The sequence below is a fragment of the Gossypium arboreum genome, chromosome 11 (assembly GCF_025698485.1).
Source record: "Gossypium arboreum isolate Shixiya-1 chromosome 11, ASM2569848v2, whole genome shotgun sequence".
Classification (NCBI taxonomy): Eukaryota; Viridiplantae; Streptophyta; class Magnoliopsida; order Malvales; family Malvaceae; genus Gossypium; species Gossypium arboreum.
The window spans coordinates 116,189,463-116,213,836 of NC_069080.1; the positions used below are offsets into that span (position 1 = coordinate 116,189,463).

At 34.0% G+C, this 24,374-nt stretch overlaps 3 protein-coding genes across 3 annotated transcripts; 1 reads left to right on the forward strand and 2 right to left on the reverse strand.

Annotated features, from left to right (window-relative positions):
- The first annotated feature begins 9,263 nt into the window (after window positions 1-9,263).
- LOC108473822 (myosin-binding protein 1) lies at window positions 9,264-13,882 on the forward strand. The gene is made up of 4 exons (XM_017775598.2): window positions 9,264-9,880; window positions 10,793-12,243; window positions 12,327-13,421; window positions 13,524-13,882. Exons 2-3 carry the CDS (start codon window positions 10,899-10,901, stop codon window positions 13,394-13,396), a joined length of 2,415 nt encoding a protein of 804 aa, XP_017631087.1. The 5' UTR covers window positions 9,264-9,880; window positions 10,793-10,898; the 3' UTR covers window positions 13,397-13,421; window positions 13,524-13,882.
- Window positions 13,883-14,025: 143 nt separating this feature from the next.
- LOC128279325 (phosphoribosylaminoimidazole carboxylase, chloroplastic) lies at window positions 14,026-16,533 on the reverse strand. Its single transcript, XM_053022230.1, is given in 9 exon segments — window positions 14,026-14,507; window positions 14,613-14,719; window positions 14,791-14,885; window positions 14,977-15,094; window positions 15,179-15,385; window positions 15,474-15,590; window positions 15,706-15,793; window positions 15,975-16,148; window positions 16,251-16,533. Coding segments are annotated over 5 exon segments (489 nt in total). The 5' UTR covers window positions 15,254-15,385; window positions 15,474-15,590; window positions 15,706-15,793; window positions 15,975-16,148; window positions 16,251-16,533; the 3' UTR covers window positions 14,026-14,413.
- Window positions 15,460-18,008, reverse strand: LOC108472012 (phosphoribosylaminoimidazole carboxylase, chloroplastic-like). Its single transcript, XM_053021357.1, has 9 exons — window positions 17,890-18,008; window positions 17,696-17,807; window positions 17,246-17,384; window positions 16,783-16,838; window positions 16,526-16,599; window positions 16,251-16,398; window positions 15,975-16,148; window positions 15,706-15,793; window positions 15,460-15,590 (listed from the first exon to the last, which is right to left on the reverse strand). The coding sequence occupies exons 1-9, from the start codon at window positions 18,006-18,008 to the stop codon at window positions 15,460-15,462; spliced, it is 1,041 nt and encodes a 346-aa protein (XP_052877317.1).
- Between the last annotated feature and the right edge of the window lie 6,366 nt (window positions 18,009-24,374).

The window sequence follows — 24,374 nt, forward strand, 5'->3', positions numbered from 1 at the left end:
TTTAGACGAAATTAAGGGATAGATTGTAAAAAAAAAAAAGAAAGGGCAGAATGAAGGGCTGAAATAAAATGTGCGCCAAGGGACGGGGACTAGATGGGAAATTTTTCCCAGTCCCACAAACGCCATTCATGATGGACTAAAACGAAACAAAATCAACGTCGCAGGATAAAAATTAAAAAAATAGAAAAAAAGAAATAGTACTAAAGTGAAACAGGCCACAAAAGCGGAATAACTAAAAGGGTAAATAGACCCTTAGTCCACACGCGGATCTTATGCGGACGGGTCGGGTCGGTTCGGTTCAGCCTCAAAAAGACATCGTTTTGGGGCCTTCCGAACTCCTCCAAAATGGTGTCGTTTCACTTGCTTAAAAACCAAAATTTCCCCCAAAATTTTATTTTATCCCATTTCAGAAAAAAAACAAAAAAAAAAGCTCTCATCTTCTCTTTCAAAGGCCCCAAGTCCGGTTGTCGATTTGGCGATGATGCCGCCGTCCACGGTGGCCAAAATATCACCTGAACTTTTTTTTTTATTTTTCGCGTAGAACTCCTTTTTGGAGTTGAAATCACAAAAAAAAAAGGCAAAATGAAAAAACGAGCCTTTGGCAGAACCCCAAAGGATTCGACGGTCTTGTGGACTGACGATAACACCGACAGGTCAAAAAGGGTTCCTTTTTATGCTTTTAGTATTTTTATTTGTTTATTTCAAAAAGAGACACAAAAAAAATAGAAGTGAAAATACAACACCTTTTTCTTTGAATCAATTTCAAAATCTTTGCTTTTTTATATATCTTTTTCTGTAAAAATTACATTGATGGTTGTTGTGGCTTTTATAGCCAGTTTTACAACATATATTTTCTTTTTTCTTTCGTTGTTTCTGCTGCTCTTCAGTCTCTGTTTCGTTTCTTTTTCTTTGCAGGTATCTCTAGCGGAGTCAACGGCGACGATGGGAGTCGTGCCTTGCCATTTCGGTAAAAGGAGAGGGAAAGGGCCTCGGGCGACACATTGGCTAACGTGGCATGAGAAGCGACGCAAAGGAGACTAGGGTTTCTTTTGTTTTATTGAAAACATTTAAGTTTTTGGAGGATTTGGGCCATAGGATTTTTTTTAAAATATTTTGGTTGTTTGTAAATGTAATTTTGGGCCTATAATGGACTCTGGACTTAAATGGATTCTTATTATTTTTATTTTTATTTCTGGTTTGGTTTCTGTTTAAGTCCTAGACAAAATTAGGCCTTTACACATATTGTATGGTGAGTTCGAATTTTTTTTTCATTTCTGTTACTTTTTCATTTATGTTTTTCTCCTTCCATTTGTTAATTACAAGATTTTCAAATAGCAAATGTTTGCTGACAAGGTACGAGAAAAAATTAAATTTTTTTATTCCGTATTGTAATATATCTTACTTCAATAATTACAATTAACTTACAATTTACAAAAAAAAATTAATGAATAAATGAATAAGTTAGTGTTTTAGTTAGCACTTCTCCTCGATGTTCTCTGCAGGTGTAGACAAGTTGGCTTCGTACATCCTGGGTTCCTATAGTAACTGCGTAACCTCTGTGTGTCTTTCCACTCCTCAATATCCATATTGCCTCGTATTTGAGTTATGTTCGGTCAAACTTTTGGCTTGCGTCGGAAGTTCTTAATTGGATGCCACAATTGTATATGCAATCTATACGTGTTGAGGCACATGCCACAATTGTGTGTGTGCATGGATAATGAAGTGCTTGAAATCTCCCACAGTCGCAAGTCATTTGTTGCAAGTCTATGCGGTACACTCCCCCGAAAACTCCTTGGTCGAGTCTATGGGACTCCGTAACCTAGAATATTGGGTTTGGACGCGAGTAATACACTAAAGACATTGAGTTCGCTCTTTCTACATTTTCCCCAATATCTTTCAATACTGTATCGCACCAAATATGATCTCCCTTTATCTATTCTACATATGTCTCACCCCGCTTTGCAAACAAGGTTGCTAATCGAAAATATGTTTCCTTGACCACTGAGGTTACTAGCAAATAACATGTCCCCTTCAGTACAAAATTAATGCATCCCACTAGGTTCGTTGTTATGTGCTCGTATCATAGTCCTCCATCATATGATTGCGTCCACTACTCATTGGGTATCCCATCGAGGTACGTCGCACCTTATCGGTTTACAACCCATAGTCTCTCCAACATTTCATGAAATCGATGTTGGACGAGCTCGTACCCTGTTGATGACAATAAATATTGTATTCAAGAAATGCAACCCAAATGTATCTTTTAAATTATTATACATAAAAAAATACCATGACAACGTACCTATATTAATAACATGTCACCATTTCACATCCTTATGATATCGAGCCATGTAGTTAAACAAAACCTATGGTGTGCACGATCCCATAGGATTGAATGCTGATCGAATACAGCTTGTATTCTAGTACCCCTAATGGAAGTGATGTATATATTGAGTTGCAGCACAACATGCCTTCTCAGGTTAGTTAAGAAGAAATCTCATTCATTTCCTAATTCTTCGGGTGTTATTGCAAAAGACATTGTTAAGATTTTTCGATTACCATCTTAATACAAATAACAACAACCGATGCTCGTATCTTTCGTACATGAATGTGTCATCAATTTGAACAAGTAGCTTACAATACCAGAATGCAGTTATACATTGCTTGAAAGTCCAGAAAAAACGATGGGAAGTTTTTTTCAAGGGACCAAGCGATCGACGTGATACATAGGCTCCATTACGAGGTCGGCAATGGAACTTGAAACGTACCACTCCAGTACTTGACACCATTGCCACAATTCATTGTAGGATTTCTCTCACTCACTATGCATTTTCTCCAAGACCTTCTGTTTTGCCAACCATGTCTTGTGGTAGGACATGGTGTAATCAAACTTGCTACGAATGTGTCGATCAAAACTGGGATAGAAATCTTAAGACTCACTTTAACCATGAGTAATATAAATTCAAATATAATGTCCGAATCCAATATTTGATAATTGTTTCACATGCTTGAAAAATAATAAATTGGGTCACCATATGTAATACAATGTCGAAAAAATGATAGAATTTGAATCGATGTTGTTAACCATGATACATACCAGCTACAACACATATATGTGGAGCGATAAACTTCTTAATCATCCAAAACGCTGACTTCTTCCTCACAAATGAAATGATTTTTCCATAAACATCTTGTTCCATGCATTCTGTACTTTTTCTCATATTTTTTGAATCGAGAACATGTAACGATGAAGTTGACGGCAAGCTGTGTGCTATATCGCTTGATAGTAGCTGCAAAAGCATCTTTGGAGTCAAACTCCATCCCTACCTTTAAGTGATCAAGATTTGTTGATGAAGTTGCATGCCTTAGTCTTCTATAAGGGAGGTTTGGGAATTGTAAACCACCTTCAGCAGCAAGATTGATAGTATATATGTGGAGTGAGGGTTCGTATGTCGTGAAACCTGGATCATCCTATCAAACAATGCTCGAAACTTTACCGCTAGATCCATCGTCTTCTAGTTTAATAAGAATGAGATTCGATTATGAAATTACTGTAATTTCTTCACTATCTGGTCTGGACTCCTCTATTAAGTCATTATCGGTTTCAGGCCCCTCTTTGTTATCAACCCCGATTGCAAGTCCGATGTTAGGAGTAGATCATTCATTCTTGTAAATCCGATGTCAATCATCAAATCACTTTTGTTTGGCCCACCGACGTGACTTGATGGTGTACCCGTGTGAATGTTACTGGGTTGAGCATTGATGTGTCGAAGTTGAAATCAAAGGCACCGACAGAATATCATGTATGTGTGACGTAGAACTAATGACCAAATACATCTTACTATGCCCCGAAATTGTAATCAGGGGTGAAACCGATGAATACCTCACCATTGACGACGATTCTAGGTTGTCTTGGTAGGAGCTTTACAATAATGATATGAATCCACCGCACAACCGTGTGGTCAGAATTTTTGTTTATTGATCTGGCGTGGAATTTGGTGAACATGGTATAATCGAGCTCGGGCCACCTTCATCCTCTTTGACAAAGTTGACATATAACTCTAGTACAACATTCCCACTAAAGCAATGTGATTCAATCACTGTTTCCAACTTGTTGTCCCTTGTGATATCAAAATTGGCATATCTAATGAGGTTCGATGACCTCAGATATCTACATTTCAAGCTCGAGATTCTTCTTTGGATCCCCACTTTGCGCCTAGTCACTGTTCGAAGTGTTGGATCTGGTGCTCTAAGTGTAGTATTTTTGTTTAAGTACACTTGTAATTTTTTCGAACATATTGGTTAATAAAACAAATTCATTGATTACATTAATGTAATTTGTATAATGGTCCCCATATAGTTTTTGCACGCAAAACAAAATGGAAGCAAATGTTGCTCACTTTTTGTCTAATATTGAACTAATATTAAGGGGTATTACGTGGTCGGATCATAATATATAAAGATAACTTGTATTAATAGATAAACTTAAATATGTCCTTAGTCTAATTGGAAATAAGCAAACCGATTAAAAGACTAATATGTCATCTATCAAGTTCAATTAGGGAGATGTTTTGTCTTAGGCATCAAAGTGGATGAGTCCTAAAAGATAGAGACATAGATATGACTGACAAGACTAGGGGTGAGTATTCAATTAAGTCGAGTTGAATCGAGTCCAAAATTTTCGAGTTAGTCGAGTTAACAAATCCTATTTTAGCAACCGAACTCAATTTGAATTTTTTTTGAATCGAATTGAATCAAGTCAAAAAGTTTCGAGTGGAGTTAACGAATCCTATTATTTATACTTAATATTGCATTTAGATGGACAGATTATTTAACTAGTAGACGAAGTACAAGATTATTTAACTACATGAATAATATAATGATTTTTCCATTTAAATTAATGGGTAAACATTTATCAAATGACATAGTTTTACCTTTTAACTTAATTATTTTGAATTTTAACTTTCAAAAAAAGTAAACATTTATCAAAACGATATAGTTTTATCTTTTTTTATTCGGATATTCGGATAACTCGAATTGTGTAATTCATATTCAAGTTAAACCGAAAAAATTAATTTTTTTTATTTGAGTTGATCCTAATAACTTGATTAACTCAAATAATTCGAAATATTTAATTCAAAATTTGAATTTTTTATCGAGTTTTTTGAATCGAATCGAATTTTTTTCACCAATAGACAAGACTAATAGTTCATCGGACAAGACCCAAGAAAAATAGATCCTGAACCTGTTTATGGATTTATTCACTTGTGACGTTCATAGTGTAGCATACCTAAATCTTGAGTGGATGGCGGACTATATATGCGTAACTCATACACTTTGATGTAAGTAAAAACCTGAGTTCAAATATATAAGGAATCGAAAGTTGGTGCATTGAGTGTACGACTTCTATAGTATGTAGCGTCATTCACAACAATGGAATTCATAGCCCGAGAAATTGGTGAATGACATTCTCTCATAGGCATCACATGGTTAATGAAAAGTAAACATGGCTACGGGTCTTTCGTCTTTGTGATGGATAACTTGATCATTATTTAATAATGGTTGACTTTTCATGAAGAGTGATGTAATAGTTACCATAAGATAAAATATGAGCATATTGGGAGAATGAATACTATCCTAAAGAGATCAATGATATCTATGAGGGTAACACGCTTATGACAAGGTCATTAGACGAGCACTGAGTAGATGTTTTCGTAATGGTATGTCGTTAGGGAGAGCTCAATCACGATACTATAGTGAAGTGACTTCATGACTACATGAGTTTATAATTAATAGGAGAAAAGTCGAAACTTAATTATAAATCATTTGAACCCTAATTACATATGTCTAATCAATCCTTTCGCTAGCTCGTTGAAATCAGAAATGAATTATGTGTTTGAATAGAAATGAACGAAATGAATATGTAAAGAGAAATGAGAAACATTAAAGAATGATTATAGTTTTTTTCTAAAATGGAAAAATAAAATCATTTGGAGATGAATGTAGGTTTCTAAAATGAAAAAAGAAATGAAAATGATTCATTTGCAATTCTATATGGATTACTTAAATGATCTGAAGAATGAGTTTATGTTTTTGGACTATTTTGAAGCCAAAAAATGAAAATAAACTATTCGGTCATAGTGAACATGTTGAGTTGTGAAATATTATACATATTTTCTCGAAATTTTACCAATGAAAAAATCGTCAAAATTTTATCGGGGGTAAAATAGTTAAAATTTTACTAGGGTAAAATACGGATGAAAAAATTATTTAATATAGAATATTAAAATTTATTTCAGGAAATAGAAAAATCGAATCGGGTTGGACCATATTACAGATTACTTGGTCAAAAGGCCCAAGAAGCACTTGTAACTAGACTCAATGTGAGAGAGGCCCAAAACCTCTCATATAACGTAAAGAGGGAAAAATCCTAGTAGGAATACTAGGGTGTTTCGTCCACCCCACTCCTATTTTAAGTGGTAAGTTGTTTTTTTATTTGAAATAAATCACTACAACTTAACAAGGGTTCTACTTTCTCTTCTTATAAATAGATGGCACTGGTAGGGCATTAAACACAACTTTGAGATATTGTTACTCTACCAAAAAATATAGAGAATTTATTCTCAACTATTAAATATATTTTTCCAAAATAACAATTCTACCGATATCTATTAAAGAAGAGAGTATTTATATTTTCACCCCAAATAAAAGAATGAACTTTTTCTAGTTATGTGTTTTGATTCAATTGGTTCAAGCCCACACTCGGAGTAGTTTGTAGTACGAGAATAGTGGAGAATATTGTTTGGTTGAAAATTGGGAACAATGAGCATTTGCTAAGTCAAAAACACAAATATGAATTCGATTAGGGTTTATTGTTATGAATATGACAAATCAGGCCGATTTTCAAATTTTTAATTTTCTTCTATGTAATAAAACCATTTTCAGACCAATTTTTTTCCAACACAAAGCTCTTTTAACGTTATGCTCTGGTTGAATGCCAGATCTTCAGATTAGGCTGATATAAAAAATGAGCCCAATTTTAGTCTCACAAATTTGACCTTTGTAATGGATAATAGCTCTAACTCATCTGCTCCTTGAACCAATTAGTTTGTTCCATATGTTTAAAACCAAGAAAATAGTTAAAAAGTATAGTTCTCATCACCTAAATTAAAAGATCTACACGTAATTTAACGAATGACCTTTGCTTGGACAATAGTGTAGGTGGGGAATTCAAGTTTTTCATGACAACACTATTCTCCTAATGTCAAGTATCCTTATGGAAATAATCTGCTTGAGCAGTCGGTATGGAAACTCAAGGGATTGTATTGAGTTTATTTTATAGAGCTCGTACCCCAAGACACATCAAACGATTCCAACAACAACATAAGCCCTATGCATTACTAGTTTTTGAAGTATACAATTAAAGTTGAAATTTGTAGGGGAGAAAACACTCCCCCACCGTGGCGTTTTTAGCAAGGCAGGAATGTATGAAATTTATCTCGAAAATCCTAGGTTGTAAGAGACTTAAAGGCAGAAGCAATCAAGTTGGGTGGGGGTTGAAAAGCTTAGAGAGAAAATGCTCATTGCAGGGGGCATTTTCAACTGGCATGGTAGTTGAAACGCTTCCTACAAGGCGTGTTTTCATACCACATGTCTGATTGATATGTTAGTGGAAAATGTATCCTGCAGGAAGCATTTTCACTGCTATATTAACTGAAAACACTCTTTGTAGGAAGCGTTTTCTCTCTGGACATTTCAACCCCTGCCCCAACTTGATTGCTTTTGCCTCTAAGCGTTTGTAACCCGAGATTCTCGAGATAAATTTCATACATTGCAACTCGGGATTCCCCAGATAAATTAAAAAATTTTCTTTTTTACCCTACCCCTCCCTTATATAAATGGTCGCTCTCATCCCCTACTCCAACATATCTTAGTCCCCTTTAAATTATTTTTTTCTTTTTCTTGCGTGTTAAAATTTCAGAGTTTAAAGATTTATTTCTCTCTGGCTTTTTGGGAGACATAGTCATAGTTTTAAGTTATTTTTTGGGTTCATGGTGATGTTGTAGAGCTCGATAACCTATAATTTTCACCTACCATGTGAGTATGGAGCCATCACTTGAAAAGTCGGGATTGCGTTAAAAGTCAAGGTCCAAGTTGATGGTGATTATACCATCTCGGGTTGAAGTGAACCTAAGGCTTCAAGTTTACAAAGGTTATGCTATCAAAAGATTGAGCATAACTGGGGCCCTAGTTGACAGTGGTATGCTGTCAAAAGATGGAGCATAATTGGGGCCCTAGTTGACAGTGGTTATATGGGCACGACAACAAGTTTCTTATCATCAGAGGAGTAGCATGCTTTATAGAACTCATACGGAAGTGCGAGGAAGAAAAACACATGAGCCTTCTAGTATAATCAAGTAATTTGTGTTGTCTATATCCATCGAAGACAGTGATTTTGTTAGTAAAATCTATTACACCTCAATTCTGTCATAGATTATAGTAACAGGGTCACCGCTTTTAGTGGACATGGATAAAATGAATTACTTTATTATACTAAAATGCCACTGTGCTTTTCTTTCTCTTACTTCTGTTTGGGTTTTATGAAGCATCCTTATCTGACGAGGAAAAACTCGTTGTCGTGCCCACATAACCATTGTCAACTAGGCCCCATTTATGGCCCATCCCTTGACATCATAACATTTATAAACTTGAAACCCTAGTTTACACTTCAACCCAAGATCGTATAATCACCATTAACTAGGACCTTGAGTTGCAACGTGATCCGGCTTCTCGAGTGAGACTTACATGACAGATGAAATTTATAGGTCACCCGGCTCCAAAACACCACCGTAAATTCAAACATGCCTTAAAATTATAACAATGCCTATAAAAGCGCACTTTGTAAAATACATTTTCCTTTCTCTTTAAAAATAACATAATCGATAAATTAAAAAAAGCTATATAACTTCTATTTTTTTTTATTTTCAGCGTATACTTAAAAATTAGCCGTAAATCAAAGTACATAAACGAATTTACAGAACTCAGTTATGGCATTAAATTAACTACATGGAAGATTTAATCCTTTTGGATCACACAGTCAACACGGTTTTGTAATTCTTCTGTCAATTTTGGTAAAAGAGAAAAAAAGAAACAATTCTTTTTTCATATTTCAGTTAGATTAACGGTCAAATCAAATGAAACCCCGAAATTCAATAATTCAAAAATAAATAAAAATAAAAAACATATCTTTGCAACTTCCAATTATCGTCATTGGTCGGCCTCCCCTTCAATGCTTTCCACCATTGGTCGGTTACTTAATTTCTTCACCTACAACTCATACCAATCATCAGCACTATTAAAAAAGTAACCATTTTTTTTCTAGCTCAAAAGTTTAGAACAACCCCATTTTCCATTCATCCTCCATAACCATATATTTTCTTAACAAAGAAGACAAACTAAGTGTTTTTCTTTTGGGTTTATTACTCCTTTTTTTATTTTTTGGCTTTTGACAGTGAATTCTTTCTGGAATCTTTCCCTTTTTTCTTTTCTTTGTCTTTCTTCTACTTTCGGCTTTCAGTATTTTTCTGAATCAGCAGCCGACCTTTTGTTCTTTGTCGGCTGCTTATTATTTAATAATTTTTTTAATAAAAAGAAATTTTCTCTGTATAAATCAATACAAAAAATACGTGAGAACAACGTGCATCCTTTGTTGTTACCTCTTTTTTTTTTTTCATTCTTATATATAAAACTACTTCAACTTTTGTTTTCTTTCGTTTCAATAACTGTTAGATGAGTTACATTAGACGACTTCTCCTCTGAATTTTCAATAATTCTTTTTTTTTTCTCTATTGGTTTTCTTCCTTGAGTTTCTCACACACAGGTCAGCTTTCTCTTTTCTACAACTTATAAAAGTTTCTTTTTTGGCCTTGGAAATACCATAGTTTGACCTGCATGTATGATCCAGTTTATGTTCTTGAATTATGTTAATATGATTTAAGTTCTATTGTGTAATTAATCTTACTTTTGATTTTCTGATGGATTTTTAATTAGGTCATCTTGTGAGAGTATTGATTGAGGGTTTACACCTTTTTGTTACCTTCTGATTTGGGCTTCTATGTTATTTGCTTATAATTTGGTTTTTAAAGTTCTTTATCCATGGTCCATACTGATCTTTCAGAAGAAACTAGCTTGTCTCCTGCTATCATTTTGTTTTGTTAGTTTCTTATTTTTAGCTATTTGCATATGCCCAAAATGATTTTTTTCCTGTTTCTTTTCTTGATTATGCTTTATAGTTTTATTTATATGATTAAAATTGATCCTCTACAATAGGTGACTTTTTTATATTTGGAACTTGTCTCATTACTTTGTGATTTGGATGCATTTTATACACTTTAATTTATTGGGTTTAATGAAAATAAATGATGTTCTTGGCCTAATTTTATGATGATATACCTTTTCATCTTTATGCAAGATGTATGCATATTGGGATCCTTAAGATTTCTGTGCTTGAATTTGTTTAATATAAGAACTTTAGTTCATTAGTTTGTTGTTTGAGATTTATATTTGGCAATTATGGCTATTGATCTTGTAGTGGAATTATGTTTATCCACTCTCTCTTGCATGCATAAATCTTCTATGAAAAGTGGTTTTTGAGATTTTTGATGAATGACATAGAGGCATCGTGCATGATGTTGTTATCAAGAACTTTATGTCATAGAATTTGTCTGTCAGATGATGTTTCGTTTCTTTTCGATCTTTTCTCTTATCTCTGTCGATCTTTTTCTATTGGCAGCTTTGAATCTAGCCTTGGATTATTGATTTCATTTTGGGAGTTTTGGACTTCGATTTATTTGAAGCAGTTCATTATCTTGTTCTAAGGTCGCATAATCTTCTAGGAGATGGGTAGAGGGGGTACTTCATCTGCTAACACGGGGAGAATTTCCCGTCGGTTTAGTACGGCCTTATCATCAGCCTTTTTTGAATGGCTGTTGCTTTTTATGCTCTTCATTGATGCTATAGTTTCATACCTAATAAAAAAATTTGCTCATAAATGCGAATTGCGAACCCCGTGTATGCTATGCTCCAGACTTGATCATGTTTTTGGCAAAGAAAAACAGAAGTTTTATATTGATCTTGTATGTAATGATCATAAGTTGGAGATTTCATCCTTAGTTTATTGTCATGCTCACAACAAGCTTGTTGATGTTCATGGAATGTGCGAAAGTTGCCTTTTCTCATTTGCTACAATGAATAAGTCTAATGCCGAAACCTATAGGTTATTGGTCGGAAAGTTGGGGGATTTTGATTGTGGTCTTGAGGAGGATCCTTCACTTGGGAATCATAAACTTGGATGTTCAACTAAAAGACACTGTTCTTGTTGCAGTGAACCATGGATGCCAAGAGAGTATGTCAAAACATCGATTCAGACTCGATCGGCTGTGTTTCCGGATACTAAATTTGATCTACCTTTACCGGTTTCTGTAGAACATGGTCATGATGAGCAGAACAGAAGTGGCGATGTGTCTGTTTTGGTTCAAGCTACACATCAGAGGAAAAATCAGCCTGATCCTTTATCTCATGTAGTATATTCGGAGCTTCAGATTGATTCGGAGTCAGAATCTGAAGTGAAAAACGATGCTGGCGGCGAGGAAGATGGCATAATTATCCAAACTCATCATCTAAAACAAGATCTTGTTGATCAACACGTGCAGCCAGAGTCTCAAACTTTTACTTTATCTGACAATTTTGCTTCAGAGAAATTCATGGATCCTGTTTCTGCACTTAAGCCTTCAATATTCATTTCACAATCAGAATCAGAATCAGAATCAGCCATCATTGAGCCTCTTGGCACTATACCAGCGGAATCTACTGATTTGAAACAACATGGCTTGGAGGAACTCAATTGGGAGCAAGCCAGTACCAAAATCGAGCCATCCGCTTCTTCTAAGCTTATTTCTATTGATGATGTCCCTTTCTCATCGATAGACAAGGAAGCTTCTATCGATGTGTCAACAGAAATGAATCTTAGTTCCGTTGATAAGGTCTCTCCATTGTCGAATGCTGGTGAAATTCCTAATCAAGGGTCGGAAGATAATAAGCTTATTTCCCTTGATTTTCTTTCTTTGTTTCCAATCGACAATGAAACTCTGGTTGAAGTACCAAAGGAAAGTAAGAACATTTCCGTCGACAATGTTTCTCCATCAAATGTTGCTGCATCTTCCGTCAAAGAATCAAAAGAAAATAGTAAGTTGAACTTACTAGATACACCCCTCCTACTTAATATCTGTGAGATTGTTTCGTATTAATTTAACGTTTTCTGTCACTAGGTGTCATGGAAACTCCTGAAGTTGAGAAGATATCTGAGGCAAAGCGTGAAGGAATCCACATATCGGCAGAACAGCCACTTCCAATACCTGAATCACCGGTGGAAGAAAACCGTGTCATTAATGGCAATAGCATCCAAGCGATCAATTCATTGGACCTAAGCGATGCTTATAAGCTAGCTGTAGGTAGTAAAGGTAGACAGTTATCTGGTTTGCTTGTTGAACAATGGATTGGAAGAGATTCTTCTAGACTTAGTGAAGATTTAAAGGTCTTATTGTCGCAATTATCTTCTCGAGGGATGGAGCAATTGATGAGCGATGTAAGTCCTAGGATCGCTGCAAGTCCGAGGATTGCTGTAAGTCCAAGGATATCTATAAACAGTGATGATTTAAAAGCCTCAGATTCTTCTGCATTTAATGGAATTGAGATACTTCAAAGGAGGGTCTCATTGGAGAGAAATGAGTCTGGTTTATCATTAGATGGAAGCATTGTTAGCGAAATCGAAGGTGAAAGCGTGGTTGATCGGCTGAAACGACAGGTTGAGCATGACAGGAAACTATTGAGTGTTTTGTATAAGGAATTGGAAGAAGAAAGAAACGCGTCTGCAGTCGCTACAAATCAAGCGATGGCCATGATTACTCGACTGCAGGAAGAGAAGGCAACGCTTCAAATGGAAGCCTTGCAGCACCTGAGACTGATGGAAGAACAAGCTGAGTACGATATGGAAGCACTGCAAAACACAAACGACCTTCTTGCTGAGAAAGAGAAAGAGATTCAAGATCTAGAAGCCGAGCTAGAGTTTTACAGGATGAAGTTCCCCAATGAATTCATGCCGGAGGACATAGTGAAGTCAGCATACAATTTGCAAATAACACGGGACACAATGGATCATTTAGAAGCTAATAGTATTGAAGAAAAGGCAATCTTACATACAGATACAGTTACCGGAAAACCGAACATCGGCTCCACAGTTGAAGAAACATATCAATCATTTGAGGACACAAACAAAGTCACCATGAAGAATCCATTGTCTGAACATGAACATGGGTACCAAGAAGAACTCATTCCTTGAGGCTTTATTTACAAACACTACGAAGGTAAGTACTTTGATTTTCATTGTCGGAATGTGTGAAAATGCATTTGCATGATACAAATTTCATATATAAAATATTGCTTACTTATTTTTGTTAATTTAACAGATGCCTGAAAGAGATGCTACTGGCCATGAATTGTATAGGTATTCCAGAGATTGTTTTCTCCTTAGAAAATAATATAGGAGATGATTTTAAAACATTATTGCAGAGGTTGTGTGACATGTTGTAAATAGCTAGCTGACATGTTTTGCATACAATCAAAATTGGAGTTGGTGAGATTTTTTTACATTTTTCATATTTCTCTTGGTAATCTAAGTTTGCAGCACATTTTTTCTTGATTTTTCTTTTTCATTTTTAAGTTAAAATTAATGGATTGATTTGAGTGATTGCATTTTGTAAAAGGGTTTGCTGTATAAGTGTAAAGTTAAAGGATGTAAATTAAAATAGGTAAGCAGTTCCAAGTTTGTTTTTGATTGGTTTTGATTGTTTTTTTTTTTTTTTACATTAAATAATATCTGTTTTTAATTATTAATAATAAATGAAAATATTTTTTAATAATCTTATTATAGGTTTCTCCTACCAACCCATAAATAGGAATCATCCTTTTTTTGATTGCTTCAAAATGCAGTTCATAAATCAGTACAAACCAGTGTCTTGAACATGAAATAAATCTCCATTAACAAATAATAAGTTACTGCACTTCAACAAAAATATAGATGAATTCAAGCTATTAAACTCAAAATGAGAGACAAGAAAAGAATGATCTTACAGCAAAAAAAGGTTTGTGCATTGCCCCTTTCACCTGTTCTTCCCATCAATTCTTCCCTTGCATTGTTGTTATTTTCCAACTGAACCAATGCCAGTTTTGGACAGGTTGTAGTAGCTATGGTGTCTCAGTCCATTAGTAAATTAGCTAAAGATCATGACAGGGTTGTTATTTGATCTCATTGTTTATGGTGTGAATTCCCAGCAGAAATTCTAGTAAGCCGTTACTCTTACTGATTTAAATAAACTTCCCAACCATCCTTCCGTAGCTTCTCAGCTTTTGTCAAGACATGGTCCCTTGTGTCTTCTTGATACTGATTCATTCTAAGGATAAGTCCGACACAAAACACGAATCAAAATTAGAATTCACAACGTTTCAATTTCAAATGCATCCATCTTTTATTTATATAAAGAGAGAGGTGAACTTACCTCGCCAATAGATCAGCATCACCAACTCCCAACATCCTTACTGCCAGCAATCCTGTGTTTGTAGCGTTGTTTACTGCAACCGTTGCAACAGGAACACCCCTTGGCATCTGCATCATTAAAATGAGTTTAAACATCAAGCATTTGGGAATGCAATGTCATGTACAAGTTCAAGTCTTACCTGCACGATTGACAAGAGTGAATCGATTCCGTCCAATGTAGAAGCACGGACAGGGAGACCGATAACAGGTAAAGGTGTAAGTGAAGCTACCATACCTATAATTCAAAACAGGCCTCATCAGTGTCAGTAACATGGCTAATGCATGTTGGAGAATGATGTTAAACAATAGTTTTATTTATAACTAGCCTGGTAAGTGAGCTGCACCACCAGCGCCAGCAATGATAACCTGAATGCCTCACTCCCGAGCAGAGGAGGCATAAGAGTTCATCAGTTCAGAGGTCCGGTGTGCTGAGACTATCCGAACCTGCAAATGAATTAATCAATGGAGTCAAAGTGGATTTGCATCATTTGTAAACAAAAATTCTAAGCTAAAAAAAAAAAAAGCTACCTCAGTAGACACACCAAACATATTTAAGATTCTAGCTGCATCCTTCATAACTGGAAGATCTGAATCCGAACCCATTACAATCCCAACACGTCGTGCAAGTGCATTTAGCAACAAAAAGGATCCAAAATGTCAGTAAAGCCAACCAACGGTGGTTTCAATTCTCCACGTGGTTCAATTTCAGTTATGTCCGCACAGTTCTAATTCAACCTTTAAATAAATTTGCATTCAGTAAGTCTAACAAAAAACAAACTGACAACAAAATTGAAGTTCAAGCATCAACTCTAGGTCAACTGACCTTCATTCGGATTTTCATAACCTTCTTCCCTCAGCATTGATTTCAGCCGTGCTTCTAAAACACCAACAGAAGGGCCAACAAGAGTTATATGACCCATCTTCCTTTGCCTTCGCATTTCTGGTAAAAACATCATGACAGCCAATTAATAAGAACATGTGTATGAGAGAAAAAAAATGAAAAAAAATAGGACAGCGAGATGGAAAAGCCTGAGGAAACTTAAAGCAGACCTAACCTGGCTTATCATACCAATGAGCAGTAGCTCCTGGAATCTCCAGTGCCCTTGCTATTAGTTGATGTGCCACTTTGAAACCTGGCTCCCCCTGAAACCATACAATTTTTAGTGTAACTCAAATCTAACAAACTAATTCACTGCCCACAAGCACAAGGAAAACAGAAAATTTCGGTAAATCATACTCATGTATAAAGTTATTTTAGTTTATGATAAGAAACATTAAAGCAGAAAGGTGAGGAAGGTACGGAAAAGGAAGAGAAGGAACCTACTTCATCCTCACTCAGTAGATTGTACATGATAGCAGCTGGAGTTTTCATGGATGGATCACCGAGAGGAAGACCAACAACAGCCCCCAAATGCTGTTCAAACTGTGATGTATAGCAGGACTCAATAGTGTGATGACCACTATTATGAGGTCTTGGAGCTACTTCATTTAGTAGAATCTAATAGAAACAAAGAATAGGTCAGTCAAAGGCGGAATTGCTGAATTATTGCTGGCCATCTAGGACTGGGATAAAAAACTCATAAAGATAGCAGATGTACACCTGACCATCCCTCGTCAAAAACAACTCCACTGCAAAGACACCAGCACCTTCTAATGAACTTATAGCTTTATATGCAACATCATTTGCAAGTTTTCTGATCCTCCATGGCACGTCAGCAGGTGCCTTAACAATGTGACATATGTTTTCCCTATAAGAGCCCACAAATTTACAATCATAGTAGATTTAGAGAGCTCCTCGCAAGTCGTATGTAAATATTATCACATAATTCTAATTTACAATAAATGGAATTCTAGTAAGGAACGTGAATGTCTTACTTGTGAATAGTTTCAACAACTGGATAGCACAGGATAGAGTTATCTATTCCTCTTGCCACGTTGACAGCCAACTCCTAAAAGCAATGTCAGTACAATTCAGAAGTATGTCTATAAACAAATAGTAATTATCTGTATCATGATGAGGCAGTTCGGAAAATACCCCATCAATACAGTGAGCATGAAGTTATCAAGTATAAATAAATAAAGAGGAAATAAATGCATAGTAAAAAAGTCAACAGTACATTCTAGACATCCACCTTTATGAAAGGAGCCCATTTCTCAACATACAGGCCACGACCAAATCCACCAAGGACTGCAATAAAAATGAAAATTCTTTAAATTGGAAAAGTAAATGTTCAGTATCTAAGTTACAAAAATGGAGTTTTTGAGAAGTTTCAAAGTCAAGAAGAACAAGGAACTAGTCACAGGCAAAATTAGATACTAATAAACAAAAGGAAAGAATACACGACAACTTGTCCAGTCCCAAGTGACAATCACCATATGAACATCTACATCAAATTAGACATGTTCTTCTGTAAATATTGATATAGTCAACATTTATACAAATTGTAGATTTGGAATGACATCCACAACCAACATTTTAGTCTTTGACAAATATTTAGGGAAAGCCTATGCCTTAAAAAATTAAGGTAAGTCATTATGAATTAAGAAAGTGATGAAATGTTACAAAAATCTCCTTTCTAATAGCATCTCCCTTACCATCTATGGCCGAAGAGCTTTCTCCTTCACTCTTTGCAACAACATTTCCTTGCCCATCATAAGCTAACCTCTTGCTCTTAATCATAAGAGGATAGCCATATAGTTCACCTGCTCTCTTGGTTTCTTCTAGATTATTAATCTGTTTTTATCAAAACAGAGAGACCAATATATCGATATAAGTTTTAAAGAATTTCAATACAATAGAATAAACCCCTAGAAAATAAAAAACAGAAGGCAACCTCCATAAACTGAGGAAGTGGAATGCCATGCCGAGAAAAATGAACTTTCTAGAGATATTTATCCTGTGAAATAGTAAATCCAGCTTGATAACTCATCGTAAAAGGTACATTATGCTTAACATCCATTCAGGTATCAACAGTAAAAGAAAACTGACGCAATTTATTACAGACATTAGTACCGCTCGCAAGTAAACAAGCCTAGGGAATTTACTTGAATAATTCGAATGGTAGAAGCTTTAGGTTCACAATCAATTCCTTGTTGTTCAAGCTTCTCTAGAGTTGCAACATCCACATGTTCAATTTCAACCGTCAAAACTCCACATCTAACTACCAAGAAACAGATAATGAAAATAAATACTTCATTTAAAACAAATAAAGGAAATAAGTTAAGTATCAAAATTGGACGTTTTAGCAAATTCTTCAAGAGTAGCACTGTCATCAAAGCTCCCAACCATGTGATCATAAGCAAGGGCACTGGCCGGGCAATTCTCTGAAGGGTCCAAAACCATAACTTTAATGGCCATCTTGGAAGCTGCTTGGCATAACATACGACCCAATTCTTTTAGTTTCTAATTAATTAATAAAAATTTAATTTAGTTATGCAAGACTGATTATTTTAGTTTAATTTTAATTCTATATCTTGTAATAATATTCATATAATTATATTTTCCTAATCATATGCATTTCTATTTAAAAAAGTGAAATAAAATTTTAAATTCTGATTTTTATTTTAGTCTGTGTTGGGCCAAACTTTCGCATGCAGTTGATAACAAGTTCGTTTTTTAGTTCAACTTACTCCTTTTTCTTTTTAATTTTTAATAAGTATATGCATAAACTTATGGATATTAATATATTATATAATTACTTGCCTCTAATATTTATTTACATTTTAAATTTTTTAATTTTAATAAATGCTGCTTTGACAAATATTGGTTTTAAACCAAATAGTAATAAATAATAAAAGAAAAATATTTGTAAAATGGTAGAGTAAGTATCCTATAAAAATATAATAAAATATTAAAACATAAATATTTAAAAAACGCATGTTAATTTTGATTTTTTATCAAGAATTAAGTTGGTGCTATTGAATTCAAACTTTTAAAAAAAAGAGAGGCTAAATTGAAACAAAAAGTAAAGAGGAGAGCTTGATTGAAAGATTGAAGATTCAAAGATGATTGGATAAATATTGAATGATTTTTTATATTGTTATAACTCTGTAATTAGTTTAAATTCTAGTTTAAATTTGATTTTTAAATTTTGAATTATTTAGTGATAATATTTAGAATTATTTAGTAATAATATTTAGTGATAATATTTAAAATTATTTTGTGATAATATTTAAGAAAAATCTAGCTAAATTTTAGCACTAAAAGTTTGTATAAATAACTAGTGGCTACAACTAGAGGTGTGCATGGGCCGGGCCGGGTCGGGTTCGGCTAGGCTCAACTAAAAATTCAAGTCCGTTTGCGAGGCTTGGGCCCTGCCTGGCCCGAAAAATGGGCCTAAAATTTTTCCCAAGCTCGGCCCGAATAAAAATGCTAAAACTCGGGCTTGACTCGGCCCGCTTATATTAATTTTTATATAATTTTAAAATATATATAATACACAAAAAATACAAAAAACATCAAAATAAATATTTCCCAACATTAAGATAGATGCAACTTAATAAGAAAATGTCTTTAAAATAATAATAAAATTAACAAATGTCTCTAAAATAATAACAAAATTAACAATAAAATAAGTTTTATAAATATCCAAACAATAACAACAAAATAGTAGCAACATTATAGTAAAATGGTAGCAAAATAGGGAGAAAACAATAAGAAAATAATATTAAAAAAATAGATTTTTTTGTCCTTTAGTGAATTCAGTAGAATTGAATGAAATGGACAAAAATGCCTTACTCGGGGCCCGACCCATTTTTTAAACGGACCTTATTTTTTTTGTCCAAACCTAGGTTTTAGGCCTATATTTTTACCCAAACCCTCTTACATTTTGAGCAGGCCTTCTGTATAGCCTAATTTCGGTGAGGTCGGAACAGTAGTTTTGGGACCGCAAATCCAAGTTAAAAATAAAAATAATTTTATTTTATGGTCGGTATCATGATAGGAAGGTCACATGAAAATTTTGATGCTAAAATTTTATCGAGTGTGTGGTTAGTTAGGTAAAGGACGAAATTGCATGAAATGCAAAAGTTGGATTCTAGTAGCTATAGGTATCAAATAGCATAGAATTCAAAAATTAAGGTCCTTATATGGTAATTAGACCATTGAAGAGTAGTTAGTAGATATTTAATGACTTATCAATGGAAAAATTAGAAAAGGCAAGGGACTAATTGAAAATCACTAAAATTAAAAGATGAAAATTAAATAAAAAGAAATATTCATCTAATTTCATATCATCTTCCCCAAAATTTATGTGGAAACCCTAGGAGAGAGGAAGAGAACTTACCAAGCTTGAAAAGGTATGAAATCAAGTCCCGTTTTTAATAATTTTTATATTTTTGAAACTGGGATAGTCTAATCTCTCTATTTAGGAGATTAATTTGAAAAGCTATCAAGGTATTAAATTTGGGTCATGGATGAATATGCTGAAAATTATAAATTTATAGTAGAAAATGAAAAGTTATTCATAGATAAACAATTTTTACAAAGCAATTTTTTATGAAAACTTGATTTAGGGACTAAAATGAAAAATGGTAAAAACCCATGGAAAATTATAAAATTTGTGAAAAATTTGTGCTGTAAATGTTATTTATAAATTTTGGCTAGGCTTGGAAAGAGGGTTAAATTTTATGAATTTCATTTTCCGAGCCTAGGGACGAAAACAAAATTTTTGAAAAGAATAGAATGCAAATGTATATGAAATGTGATAGATTAATAGTTAAATTTATCCATATAGATCTGGAAAGACCAACTATGGAACTAGATCAAGGAAAGCAAAACGTTTCAGATTAGTTGAAATTCAAAAAAGAACCATTTTCAAGGTAAGTTCGTGTAACTTAAAAATGTATGTTGATATGCTTGAATTGAATTGTATAATTGTGTTGTTATGTGTTAGATTATATATACATAATGATATAGTTTTAAGTTGTGTAATATGGACAAATTATCGTGTTTCGGTCGAATGTTGAATTTTAATGGGTTGAAAATAATAGTGCATATGTTGCAAATAGAATTTAGCCTAGACGGGTACTTCTAATGTAAGCCCTCTTGAGTTAGGTTATAAATTGGATTTAGCCCGGATGGGTAATCCATATTAAGCTCTTTAGAGCATATGCTATGGAGGATTCAGCCTAGACTGGTAATCCTACAGTAAAATGTACGACTCAATGGTGTGCTTTTTCATTATGTACCCAATGGGTACTTTTGCACATGTATATTTTACCTGAACACCTATCAAGATTTCAATAGTTCGACGGATAAGACTCTTGAAGAGTGGAAAGGTGAAATTAATGGAAGCTTATAATATGATGAGCTCATCTATGTTTACTTGATATTCATATGAGATTATGTGACTAACTTGTTTGAATAAGTGTATGTGTTTAGGTAACTTACCCAAAATTGATGGAATATGTATTTATGTGTGATTGTGTTAATAAATAAGACCGGTAAATTTATTTCCCGTTATACGGGCTTATTTTTTCCTGTTTTATAGTGCTCAAAGCTCGCGAGGGTTGAAGTCGGTCAGAGCAATCATCACACTATCCACTATCTCATTTTGGTATAAATAGAAATCTTATTTTGGTATAATGGCATGTATTAGCTTAGTTGACCAATGATGGCTTGTACTGGTTGTTTTGTAACCTAGCTATTTAAGTGGCTAATGATGGTCTAAGTTTGGCTATTTTAAAGTGGTGTTTTGATAATCACATAAGTGCTTATTATGTGTTGGTTAATGAAATTGTGTTAGCATATGAGTTTATGACATGAGTAAGTTTATATCTATTGATGCATGAGATAATACTACATGATTGATGTCAAATTTCTTGTGAATATGATGTTGGATTGGTGGATACATGTTTGTGAGTTTTAGTGCAGGAAAATGGTAAGTTTTAAGTGACAAATGAGGCTAGGAAATGGCCTTATTTTGTCCACACGGGCAGACATACGGGCATTTGTCTTGGCCATGTGTGACACACTGCTTGTCCCATGGGCATGTGGTCTAGTCGTGTGTCCCCTGCATCTTAAAAATGAGAAACAGAATACTCAGAATTGGATACACGGGCGAGTGTCTCAGCCGTGTGGTTGACACAGCCTGGAACACGTGTAATACCCCAAAAATTTCTACAGTAAAATATTATCTTTGATATAGTAAAATAAGGAAATAAAGTGACAAAAAGGGAAATTTTGAGTTATGACAACATTGAGAAGTAAATTATGATATTTTGATTCAGGAAAGGACTAAATTGTAAAAGTGAGAAAAGTTTTGTTGCCTAAAAGTAAATACTCAAAACTTGAGGGCTAAAGTGTAAACATGAAAAAGTTGAAGGACCAATAGTACAAATATTTTAAGGGTAGAATGATCTAGAAACTAAGGAAAATGAATGAATTAGGACCAAATTGAATAGGTGAAGAATTATGAAGAACTAAATTGCAATTTTACCAAATTAAATGATGACTCAAGGATGAAATTTTCAAAAATAATAATGGACAAAATGGTCAATTGGAAGAGAGAGAAATCTAGAATGTAATAATGATGTTGATGATATTTTATAACTATTTAATTAGATAAATATTATTTTATTAATGAGATATTTTATTATTTTATTATTATTCTATTATTAATTTATTATTAATTATTTAGTATAAAAGGAAGGAAAGATGAAGAATTTTCATCATCTTTCCCATGCAAAACCAACGTGAGAAGAAGAAGAAGAAGAAGAAGAAAATAAGTTTTCATTTTGATAAACCATAATTTATACATATTTTTATCCCATGCTTAACACATTTTATGGATGGTTTCTCCTTAGAATTGGTGGATTCGATGCTCCTAATCCTTTAATTTCATGTTTTATACTTAGGTGAGCATAGGAGAGTAAAAAAGGAGAGAAACGGGCCGAAAACAAAGAAAATAGACTTACGTGGGAAATAAACACAGCCTGAACTTCCTCACACGGGCGTGTCACACGGCCGTGTCCCTTTGGTAAGATCGAAGCACGACTTACACGGGTAGATCACACGCCTGTGCCCATTTAACAGCCTTGACCATGGCCTTAAGTAATCGCACACGGGCGTGTCCCTGCCGAGCCCAAGTTTAGTCCAATTCGGAAAAGGCCAATTTTGAGGGCTCTTAGGCATTCTAAAGCTTATTTAAACACCTAAGGAGGCACTTAGAAGGGGGACGCAGAGTAGGAAGCAAGGAATTACTGAAGGAAAGCCGATTGATCCATCTCAAGAGCCGGATTCATCATCAAAACTGAAGATCTCCCTTCAAGTTCCTTCAGGAGTTTTGGGTTTTCTTATGTTTTGTTATCTTTATGCTTTTGAGATGTTTTCTTTCATAAATATGCACTAAACCCCCTAAATACCTAAAGGGAATGAAAACTAAGACAAATCTTGTTATTATTATCTGAATTGTATGATAAATATTTGACTTGTTCTTAGTTATGCGTTCTTAATTCTTGTTTTAATATTCCAGGATATTGATTCAAGTTAACGCTCTTATTCAGAGGAGGAATAGACCCTGTCTAAGAGTAAAATTGTCATAATTAAGCGGAGTTAATTGCGCGCCTAGATATATGGTGACAAGATTTTTCCGGATTAGGGTGAAACCTAATAAGGGAATCCATAGATTGAGTTAATACAATTCTAGGGTGTTAATTAGAAAGAGATTTCAATTATTCAACCAGGGTTAGACATTATTAGTCTCGAGAGGGATAATAATATAATTTAGGGATTTCTACGGATCAAGTCAAATGAATAAATCATCTGATTCAGAGTCAAATAACAAGTGAAGTCTAGGTGGATTTTTCCTTAGGTATTGTCCCAATCAATCGAATTTTCCCAAAAGTATTTTCCCAAGTTTACTTCTGTGCATTCTTAGTTAATAATTAGTTTAGATAACCAAACCTCTTAATTTTTAGGCTAGATAATAAAAAGGAAGTAAATACTAGTACTCGTAGTTCCTTTGGGTTCGACAATCCGGTCTTGCTGAACTATACTACTGTTCGATAGGTACACTTTCCTTAATCGTGATAATAAGTTAGTCTCATTTATAAATATTTAAAACCTATTACGAATATCACGCATCACATTTCTTTACAATTTGGTCCTTCTACCAAAAATTCACCATTTTCACCCAAAAATCAAAATAATTTCCATAGCTACCAAAAGAAAAAAAGTTTAAGGAGATTATGGGAAGTTAGAATAACAAGTTGGATTCAAAAAATGAAAGCTGAAGGAGAGAGAAAATCAAGATGAAGATTGAAATCAATAGAACAAGGTAAGAACATCATGATTTTAATATATTTTTAAGTTTGATATTATTGAAAAAGAATGGGATTGATGTTAATGTAGAGTTTCCTTACATATGGTTCTATGTTCTTGATATGTTAGTGAAGAGAAAATAAGAGAAAGTGATGAGAAATAGTGTAAAGAAAGAAAATAAGGGTGTTATAAACATGGTAATTAATATCTTGCACTAAAACAGTTTTGGGCAGCAGCAGTCGTCTAAATTTGAAAAATCACCAAAAATTTTAAAAATTTAATTATAATTTGAATAAAATATGAAATTAAATTTTATTGAGTCTAGTTTTTCATAGAAGAAACGGTGTAAGCAATGAAATTGTAAATTATGAGATATAACAAATTTAGTTAGACAAGGTCAGAATGATTTCGGATTCCCCTATTCTAAATTTAGAAAATCATAAAAAATTGGATAAAAATAAT

Bases quoted from the DNA above. Each gene is read 5' to 3' on its own strand.
- LOC108473822 (XM_017775598.2), top strand. From the start codon at position 10,899: ATGGGTAGAGGGGGTACTTCATCTGCTAACACGGGGAGAATTTCCCGT. The intron at 12,244-12,326 runs GTAAGTTGAACT...TTCTGTCACTAG, and splicing joins CAAAGAATCAAAAGAAAATA to GTGTCATGGAAACTCCTGAA.
- LOC108472012 (XM_053021357.1), bottom strand. From the start codon at position 18,008: ATGGCCATTAAAGTTATGGTTTTGGACCCTTCAGAGAATTGCCCGGCC. The intron at 17,808-17,889 runs GTCCAATTTTGA...CTTGGTAGTTAG, and splicing joins CTTGAAGAATTTGCTAAAAC to ATGTGGAGTTTTGACGGTTG. The intron at 15,794-15,974 runs GTAGGTTCCTTC...GTATGGTTTCAG, and splicing joins ATCTACTGAGTGAGGATGAA to GGGGAGCCAGGTTTCAAAGT.